The sequence below is a fragment of the Gorilla gorilla genome, chromosome 20 (genome assembly GCF_029281585.2).
Source record: "Gorilla gorilla gorilla isolate KB3781 chromosome 20, NHGRI_mGorGor1-v2.1_pri, whole genome shotgun sequence".
NCBI lineage: Eukaryota > Metazoa > Chordata > Mammalia > Primates > Hominidae > Gorilla > Gorilla gorilla.
In genome coordinates this window covers 21284673-21295146 of record NC_073244.2, presented here as the reverse complement: position 1 = coordinate 21295146, position 10474 = coordinate 21284673, and the positions used below count along the sequence as shown (strand labels likewise).

Genomic DNA, 10474 nt, shown 5'->3' with positions numbered 1-10474 from the left:
GCGCATAGAGGTCCCGGCGGGGGTCGGGGTGCAGCGGGAGTAGGAGGCGCGCCTATGGAGGGGGTTCCAGGCCCACTCCAACAGCGGCAGGATACGGAGGAGTTAGGGCGGCTCCAGGCAGGGGGCGGACCCCAAGCCCTTGCCCGCCTGCCGCCGCCTGGTCTCCTTCCTTACCCGAAGGGTTGCCACGGCGGGCGGGAAGCCGTGCACGACGAGCACTTTCTCCCTGGGGAGGAGAACGGGGGTGTCCCTGTGAGCCCTGCCGCGCCCAACCGCGGGTCCCCTCCAATTCCACCCGAGAGCGGGGTCCTCACTCCCGGCTTCAGCCTAGCCCCAGGCCCTGCCCCTGAATGAAGTCACGCCCCCTGCACCTGCCCACCTCAGGCCGCGCCTCCAGCCCAGGTACCCACCTGTCCCCCCTCCTCTCCCTCCTGCGCTCCATCCGACCCCAGCATGCCCACCGAGACCCCTACGCTGGCCCGCATCCTGGATCATCACCTCCGCCCCAGCCAGCTCCTCCCCGGAGTTCCACCGCCGAGATTCCCAGGGCACTGTCTCCCCGTCATGCTCCTCCTCTGTGACAGTCCCGTCCCCACCCTGGACTCCCCACCCATGTCACAGGCATGCCCCTCCCTCTCATCAGGCTTGTGCCCAGCGGGGTCCGCCTCCTCCAGGAAGCCTTCCTCCTGGCACAGAGACCCTTCCGGTCTCACCAGGAGTGCAATGGCCCGATTTGGCTCACTGCAACCTCTGCCGCTGCCCCCTGCCCCATCTTTCAAGCAATTCTCCTGCCTCAGCCTTTTGAGTAGCTGTAATTACAGGCACGTGCCACCATGCCCGACTAATTTTTGTATTTCTATTACAGATGGGGTTTCACCATGTTGGTCAGGCTGGTCTCGAACTCCTGACCTCAAGTGATCCAACCGCTTTGGCCTCCCAATGTGTTGGGTTTACAGGCTTGAGCCACCGCACCAGGCCTGGGCCCTGCCTTTTGTGTGGCCCCCATTGTGCTGCTGGACCTGACAAGCAGGGCTGACAGTGAACCCCATATAAACGTGGCCCTGATGACGGGGGTTCAGGCCTTAGAGCAGGTAGATGCTGAAGAAGCGCCCCGGCCTAGCCACGACTCCCATGGAACTCTTTGAATTTTAGGAAATTCTCCTTAAACACACTTCTGGTTCAGCACCGACATCAAGAAGAGAGCCTCTCCAGCACCTCGAAACTCACTTTGTCCCTCCCTGGTTCTTCCCGCTGGGTGCCCACTATGCTGCGGTCTCGCCCATCTGTAGCTGAGCCCAGCAGCCCCTGTAGGACACCTGGCCGAACGGGTCACAGTCCTGCTGGGCTCACTCGGGAGATGGAGGCTCCCAGGGGCTCCTCCAACAGCCCCAGGGCTGCTCTCTGGTCACTGCACCTGCCTGGGGTGCCACTCTGCTTCTCATCTGCACAGCAGGAGAAAAACTCCACAGAGCGTGCTGTGGGTGGGGCCGCCTGTGCAGGGAGCACCGGGTCCTCGCCCTGCCCCTGTCCTCCACACTCCCCTACAGGGACTGTGCCCCTGGCTGCATCCTGCATTTTCCTCCTTTTGTCCACAGGTATGAGGTAGATGACATTGATGAAGAAGGCAAAGCGTGAGTGTCCAGGCCAGGGCAGGGCATGGAGCCTGGGGGCAGCCTAACAGCTGGGAAGGAGCATCCCCACCCGGCCACAGGTTGACACAAGACCCTCAACCACCAGGAGACACACCGTGAGCTTGCGCCGGATCATCCCGCTGACCTGGTGGAAGGCCAACCCCGAGACAGACCCGAGGCCTTGTTAGTCAAGGAGAAAACCATGTTCTCAGGATGCTGTGACCTTGGTGACAGCACGGCCAACACAGGAAGCCTGGGCAACACAGGCAGCTGGGCCCGGGGGACCACTACCACCAATACACAGAGACCGGTAGTGGCCCCGAACGTCGGGCTGCGCTGTTATTTATTGGATACAAGGCTGAAGGGTCAGGGTAAAGAATGTGAGTCACCTCCAATGATAGGTAAGGTCACGTGGGTCACGTGTCCACTGGACAGGGGGCCCTTCCCTGCCTGGCAGCCGAGGCAGAGAGGGAGAGGAGACAAAGAGAAAGACAGCTTATGCCATTATTTCTGCATATCAGGGACTATTAGTATTTTCACTAATTTACCACTGCTATCTAGAAAGCAGAGTCAGGTGCACAGGATGGAACATGAAGGTGGACTAGGAGTGTGACCACTGAAGCACAGCATCACAGGGAGACGGTTAGGCCTCCAGATAACTGCGGGTGAGCCTGACTGATGTCAGGCCCTCCACAAGAGGTGGAGGAGCAGAGTCTTCTCTAAACTCCCCCGCGGAAAGGGAGACCCCCCCCTTTCCCGGTCTGCTAAGTAGCGGGTGTTGTTTCTTGACACCTTTTGCTACCGCTGGACCACGATCTGCCTGGTAACGGGAGTCTTCCCAGATGCTGGCGTCACCGCTAGACCAAGGAGCCCTCTGGTGGCCCTGTCCGGGCATAACAGAAGGCTCGCACTCCTGTCTTCCGGTCACACCTCACTATGTCCCTTCAGCTCCTATCTGTGTATGGCCTGGTTTTTCCTAGGCTATGATTATTGAGCGAGGATTATTATAATATTGGAAGAAAAAGTAATTGCTACAAACTAATGATTAATGATATTCATATATAATCATATCTAAGATCTATATCTGGTATAACTATTCTTCTTTTATATTTTATTATACTGGAACAGACTGTGTCCTCTGTCTCTTGCCTCGTTGCCTGGGTGGCTTGCCGCCCACAATTCTCCTGACTCAGCCTCCTGAGTAGCTGGGATTACAGGCGTGCGCCACCATGCCTGGCTAATTTTTTGTATTTTTAGTAGAGACGGGGTTTCACCATTTTGGTCAGGCTGGTCTCGAACTCCTGACCTCAAGTGATCTGCTCACCTCGGCCTCTCAAAGTGGTGAGATTACAGGTGTGAGCCACCATGCCAGGCCAGTTTTATTTTTTTAAATACAGACAGGGTCTTGCTATGTTGCCCAAGCTGGTCTTGAACTCCTAACCTCAAGGGATCCTCTCGCCTCAGCCTCCCAAAGTGTTAGGATTACAGGCGTGAGCCACCACACCCGACGTACTTCATTATTTCTTATGTGAACTTGGCTACAATAACCCCCCACTCTGGTTTCCTCTGCTGCCATTACCTAACCGTGAAGTGCAAGATCCTCAGCTCCGGGTGTTCAACAGTCTCCAGGATCCAAACTCATTCCAAGTTGCTCAACAAATACTCTGTGAACACCAAACTGCCTGCGGTTTCTCCCCTCTGGGCATACCGTGGTGCTTTACACATTGTCAACTCTACTCAGCTCTTCTGCCCCTGGAATGACCTGTCCCCCAGTATGTGCCTAACTCCAGATCTTTTTTTTTATTTTTTATTTTTTATTTTGAGACAAGGTCTCGCTGTGTTACCCAGGCTGGAGTGCAGTGGCACAATCATAGCTTACTGCAGTCTTGACCTCCTGGGCTCAGGAGATCCTCCCACCTCAGCCTCCTGAGTAGCTGGGACTACAGGTGTGAGCCACCACGACCAGCTCATTTTTGTATTTGTGGAGATGAGGTTTCATCATCATATTGCCCAGGCTGGTCTCAAATTCCTGAGCTCAAGCAATCTACCCACCTTGGCCTCCCAAAGTGCTAGCATTACAGGCATGAGCCACTGGTGCCTGGCCCCAGCAAGACTTCCTTGATCCCCACTCCCACACCTCCTCGCTGTGCTGAGTACCCATGGGCTCTGAGAGCATTTCTCATCGAACTCTAGTTAATGACTTGTCTATTTATCTATCTATCCCACTAGACTCTAAGTCCCTTTAGGACAGAATCTCTGTTTTATATGGTTTTTTGGGTATCTTCCACTAACACCTAGGACAGCACCTGGAAGACAGTTTCGTTTCTTTTCTTTCTTTTTTTTTTTTTTTTTTGTGATGGAGTTTCCCTCTGTTGCCAGGCTGGAGTGCAGTGGCACGATCTCAGCTCACTGCAACCTCCGCCTCCTGGGTTCCAGCAATTGTCCTGCCTCAGTCTCCTGAGTAGCTGGGATTACAGGCGTGCGCCACCATGCCTGGCTAATTTTTGTATTTTTAGTAGTGACGGGGTTTCACCAAGTTGGCCAGGATGGTCTCAATCTCTTGACCTAGTGATCCGCCTGCCTTGGCCTGCCAAAGTGCTGGGATTACAGGTGTGAGTTGTCGTGCCCGGCCGACAATTTCTTATCACAAAAAATCTTCCCAAAAAATCTCCAAATGGGCTGGGCTTTAGACTGCTGGTATACCCTCTTTCTTTTCCTGAGGGTAGATGAGACTCATTCATTGTAACCACTGTTTTTTAAAACAGTATGCAAATATTCCTGCGGTTTTGTTCATTTACAAATCCCTGCCTGAAGCTTCTTTCTTTCTTTCCCAATTCTATTTCATGCTCTTTTTTTTTTTTGAATCAGGGTCTCACTCTGTCACTCAGGCTGATGTGCAGCGGTGCAATCACAGCTTATTGCAGCCTCGACCTCCCAGGCTTGCAATCCTCCCATCTCAGCTTCCGGAGCAGCTGGGACAACAGACGCTTGCCACTATGCCCAGCTAATTTATTTTAATTTTTGTAGAGATGGGGTCTCACTGTGTTGCGCAGGCTGGTCTGAAACTGCTGAGCTCTACCGATCCTCCTGCCTCAGCCTCCTAAAATGCTGGGATTACAAGTGTGAGCCGGCTACTTCCTGCTCTTTTTTTTTTTTTTGAGACAGAGTCTCGCTCTGTCGCCCAGGCTGGAGTGCAGTGGCGTGATCTCGGCTTAGTGCAACCCCCGTTTCCCGGGTTCAAGTGATTCTCCTGCCTCAGCCTCCCAAGTAGCTGGGACTACAGGCTCGTACCACCATGCCCTGCTAATTTTTTTATTTTTAGTGGAGACAGGGTTTCACCATGTTAGCCAGGATGGTCTCGATCTCCCGACCTTGTGATCCACCCGCCTCCGCCTCCCAAAGTGTTGGGATTACAGGCGTGAGCCACCGTGCCTGGCCTAAATTTTGCACTGGACTGGACTATATATATTTGTGCCGAGCAAACAGTAAAACCGCTGATTTGCTTTGAACCTTGGAGTAACCTTGGAAACCTTCTCCTTCGCTATCAGTACCTTTGTGATGTTAAAGTTCTTTTCACCAGGACTCCGCAGGATGCTCACCTGAAAACATTGGCTCTGAATGTGGGAATGATTCCACTAAGCCACTCACAGTCTACCATCCCTATTTTGCAAATAGAATCCCAAATTTACAAAATAAATTGTCCCTTTGGCTGCAAAATTTACAAAATAAATTGTGATCATTAATAAGAGTTAATATAATAAAGTCAGAAATCATTGAGAACATGAACTAAAATGCAGAGATATTATTTCTTTTCTTTTTTTCTTTTTGAGATGGAGTCTTGCTCTGTTGCCCAGGCTGGAGTGCAGTGGTGAGATCTTGGCTCACTGCAACCTGTCTTCAGATTCAAGTGATTGTCCTGCCTCGGCCTACTGAGTAGCTGGGATTACAGACATACACCACCATGCCCAGCTAATTTTTGTATTTTTAGTAGAGACAGGGTTTCACCATATTGGCCAGGCTGGTTTCAAACTCCTGACATCAAGTGATCTGCCTGCCTCAGCCTCCCAGGTGTTGGGATTAGAGGCGTGAGCCACCGTGCCCAGCCCAGAGAAAGTATTTCTTTCCAATTCATGAGAAGTATAGACACTCTTAAAGCCTCTCCTCATACATCTATCAAAATAACTTTAAGATTTCTCTGTCAAAATATTGGACCCTTCTGCCAACCAAACTGGAGCTCTAATTTAGGAATAGTTTAATAAAAATGTACTTAATGTTGAGGTGGGAGAATAACTGGAGCACAGGAGTTTGAAGCCAGCCTGTGCTACATAGTGAGGCTCTGTCTCTATCAAAAAATTTAAAAATAATTAGCTGGGTGTAGTGGCACATGCCTGTAGTCTCAGCTACTCAGAAGGATGAGGTGGGAGGATTGCTTGAGCTCAGGAGGTCCAGGCTGCAGTGAGCCATGACCATGCCACTGCATTCCAGCCTGGGTGACAGAATGAGACCCTGTCTCAAAAAAAATTTTATTAAAAAAAAATATATACATATATATATCCATATATAGACACACACACACACAAAGAATCCTGATATGATTATACAAATGTATCAAATCATCACATGTATTCTGAAAATACATACATATATGTGTCAATTAAAACATTTTAAATCTTTATAAATATGTACACAAAAAGTATATATTTTTGTGGATCTATGTACATATATATACATACACACATATATACACAAAAAGTTACTGATTGTATATGTATATGTATATATATTGTATATTGTGTGTGTGTGTGTGTGTGTGTATATATATACACACACAAAAAGATACTGATTACATTTTCAAACGCCTGTCTTACCATATAGGTGTTCCAGAATTTCTGTTTCAGGTCCAAAAATATGTCATCCTTTCCCTGGAGAATGCTCATACCTATTTGCAAAAACACCAAAAGAATTTTAAAAGATTCGGTAGAGTACCGTATAACAGTTCATGTTTAAGTTTCCCATTCCAAAATGCAAAGTAACCATCACTATCATCCATCAATATGACCGTCTGATCCAACAGTGAAAAGAGAACATAGACAGGTGCCGTGGCTCAAGCCTGTAATCCCAGCACTTTGGGAGGCCGAGGCAGGCAGATTGCTTGAGTCCAGGAGTTAAGAGACCAGCCTGGGCAACAGGGCAAAACCCCATCTCTACAAAAAATACAAAAATTAGCCAGGTGTGGTGGTGTGCCTGTAGTCACAGTTACTCAGGAGGCTGAGGTGGGAGGATTGCTTGAGCCTGGGAGGTGGAGGCTACAGTGAGCTGTGATCATGCCACTGCACTCCAGTCTGGACAACACAGCAAGACCCTGTCTCAAAAAAAAAAAAAAAGAACATAGTCTCCACTCTAAAACTAGAAAATTTTAAAGGAATGATAAATATGAAGTGAGAATAGCAGAATATAAAAGTTACAGCAGAACGATTATTTTTTCAAAAACTATAACAATTCACAAAAACAATCCAGTTACAATAGTGGGTCTATTGGTTACTTTTCTCTACCTTCCAAACATTTTGTGAAAAGTTGAACATTTGGACATTTTGAAATTTTAATTTCTATCTTTTAAAAAAAGCTAGTGGGCTGGGCACGGTGGCTCATGCCTGTAATCCCAGCACTTTGGGAAGTTGAGGCGAGTGGATCACCTGAGGTCAGGAGTTCGAGACCAGCCTGACCAACACGGAGAAACCCCGTCTCTACTAAAAATACAAAATTAGCTGGGTGTGGTGGCGCATGCCTGTAATCCCAGCTTCTCGAGAAGCTGAGGCAGAAGGATCACTTGAACCCAGAAAGTGGAGGTTGCAGTGAGCTGAGATCGGGCCAATGCACACTCCAGCCAGGATGATAAAGTGAGACTCTGTCTCCAAAAAAAAAAAAAAAAAAAGAAAAGAAAAAGAGAACAATTTCACTAGTTGTTTCCTCATTTGTAATATGAGAGTAATAAGAACAATCTCAGGTGCGAGGGCTCACGTCTGTGATCCCAGCACTTTGGGAGGCCATGATGGGCAGATTACTTGAGTTCAGGAGTTCGAGACGACCCTGGCAAACATGGTGAACCTTGTCTCCATTAAAAATGCAAAAATTAGCCGGGCATGGTGGTGTGCATCTGTAATGCCAGCTACTTGGTAGGCTGAGGCAGGAGGATCGCTTGAACCTGGAGATGGAGGTTTCAATGAGCTGAGATCAGGCCACTGCACACTCCAGGCTGGGCAATAAAACAAGACTCTGTCTCAAAAAAAAAAAAAAAAAAAAAAAAAAAAGAAGAAGAAGAAGAAGAAAAGAAAAAGAGAACAATCTCACTAGTTTCTTGAGGATTAAATAGCATTCTGGTCCCCTACTCCTTCACCGCTGTACAAGGCTTCTTTAACAGTTGCTAGGAAGCTGTTTGCAAATCTAGTCTGCAAACCACACGCCGGGACCAGGCACAGACCTTCTGATAAAACAGGAGGCCCTAGCTCCCGGGCTGTCTGTTCTCCTGACCCACTGACCCCGTCAGGTTTAAGACCCATAGAGATTTTCTCCCCAGTTACCCACCCCATCCCCTTCAAGGCTATAGAAATTGCAATGATGCTAGAGGCCACAGGGCCCCTCCTGTGAGCAGATGGAGGATCTCCAAAGATTACAAGAATTTAACCAACTTGAGTGATCAGCCTGTTTTACAGCCTCCTGACCTCAACCTGTTCTTCCCCAGCCCTGGGTGGAATGAGGTCACCCTGTTTGTTTACATCGGCTCCTAAATGACCCCAGGTTACTTACAGTTGAACCCAAGTTAACTCTCCTCATTACCATGCTAAAGTCTTCACCCCGGGAGAAGCTATAGCTTCATGACTATAACCTATGCAACCTATGCGCTAGCATCATGACTCACTGGGACCCCTACTCTACATGCAATCATGCACCCTCTCCTTTCTCCATCACCCCATAAAACCTTCCTGTCTCTTTCTCTGGGGGACACACTACTTGGGAGAATATGCCCAGTGTCTTCCTTTCTTGTGCCAAGTAAAACTCCCATTGATCAAAACCCGCCTCTTGGTGGAGTCATTTGTGACTCGTTAAGGGAATGAACCTCGGTATTTTTCAGGTAACATTTCCATTGTTCTTATTGTACGCAGTAGAGAAGGTTTCCACAGTCAAGCCCCTGTCCCCCACACCCCAGGCCCGGGTCGGATTTTCTAAGGAGAGGGTTCCCTGAACCCTCACAGGTATATAGTCCTCTACGGCAAGGATCCAAGGTCCCTTGATGTTTTCCGTGAGACCCCAGGGGAAAATCTTGTTACCAAAGCAGGACTAGGCCCCTGGGCATGAATTTGCTGAAGATCCAGGCCCAACCTCAGATTCCACCTGCTCTGCCCCCCAGGGTCACGGGTCCCCTTGCATTTTGTTCCTGTGTTGGCCCCGGGGCCCCAGGCGTGGATTTTCTGAACAGCAGGTCGGTTCCTTCCCTGTCCCACGATTGGTTCACGGTCATTGCAGCTGCTATGGCCTTGAACTGGGATCTCCTTTATTTTCCCGTGGGCCTTTTTCAGGGGGCAAAGACCTCCGCAGCCCTGCCTACCTCCAGCCTTGGCCTACACCCAACCCCAGAGTGAGCCCCGACCCTAGTCCTCTAAATTCCTGACCTGCCGTACCTCTGGCTCCCCAATTTCTCGGCTCCCCAGCCAGTGCCTCCTGCAACTTCTCGCAATCAAACACCCCAGCCTCCAGCCTTTGCCCTGGCCCTTCAGGCCTCTGAAGCAGCTCCGGTCTCAGAGCCCCGGCTCCTGCCCGGGTCCCCAGGCTCCTGTAGCGCCCTCCCTCCAGCCGCTTGATCCCCGAGTCCCTGCCTCCAGTCCCCCAATACTGGGTCCCACCCCCCAGGTTCCCCCCCGGCCCCTCACCGGCGTAGAAGGCCGAGACCGCGATGGGCGCACCGACCACCTGGTCGCACCGACCACCTGGTCGCACAGCAACTTGGCCAGCACGGCGTGCGGCGCTCGGCCCGGGAGCGCGCGCTCCAGCAGGCCCAGCCACACGTAGTTGAAGTTGGCGTGGAAGGTCACCATCAACGTGGCAAAAAAAGAATTTAAATTCTCTATACCACTGCTCTATTAGTATAATGATCTGCAAAAGTGTGTGTTTAATACTAATAATCTGCTAGTATATATTTTCTCAACAGGACCATATTCTTCACATCTCTCATTTGTGCTTTGTTTTTGTTTTTTTAAACAGTCTCATTCTGTCGCCTAGGCTGGAGTCCAGTGGTATGATCTTGGCTCACTGCAACCTCTGCCACCCGGGTTCAGGAGAGTCTCCTGCCTCAGCCTCCCAAGTAGCTGGGATTACAGATGCCCGCCACCACGCCCAGCTAATTTTTGTATTTTTAGTAGAGACAGGTTTCACCTTCTCGGCCAGGCTGGTCTTGAACTCCTGACCTCGTGGTCCACCTGCCTTGGCCTCCTAAAGCGCTGGGATTACAGGCATGAGTCACCGCACTCGGCCTTGTACTGTTTTTTAAAAAGCATTTTCATATTAATCATTTCCTCAGTTTATTCTCACAACAAGCTTGAGAGATATGAAGGAATATCTACCACTAAATATAGAAAAATGAGGCATAGTCCCAGAACCAAAAAGATATGCCTATTTAGCATGCAAGAAAGATTATTTTGGCACAAGTAACTTTTCCTTCAAGAATCTCATTTCAAAAACATAATTACTTAAAGTTGGCAACTTCACCAAAAACAGGATCTCCTGTGTGTAATACGATTTCTGATATATGAACATACTACCTATAATCACACATGTGACCTGACACCGTA

General features: G+C 49.5%; 1 protein-coding gene across 6 annotated transcripts in view; it reads right to left on the bottom strand.

Moving 5' to 3' along the window:
- LOC115930101 (sulfotransferase 1A1-like) overlaps nucleotides 1–10474 on the bottom strand; it is a 31927-nt gene that overhangs the window by 9652 nt on the left and 11801 nt on the right. For 3 of the 6 annotated variants that reach the window (XM_063701065.1, XM_063701064.1, XM_055372010.1), the window contains one exon: nucleotides 6500–6570. In XM_063701065.1, the coding sequence (XP_063557135.1) occupies nucleotides 6500–6568 (69 nt within the window). In that variant the 5' untranslated portion in view covers nucleotides 6569–6570. Of the gene's footprint in view, nucleotides 1–5141; nucleotides 5231–6499; nucleotides 6571–7693; nucleotides 7917–10474 lie in introns of those variants that run through there. The other 3 variants (XM_063701063.1, XM_055372011.2, XM_055372007.2) reach the window with 3 other exon arrangements.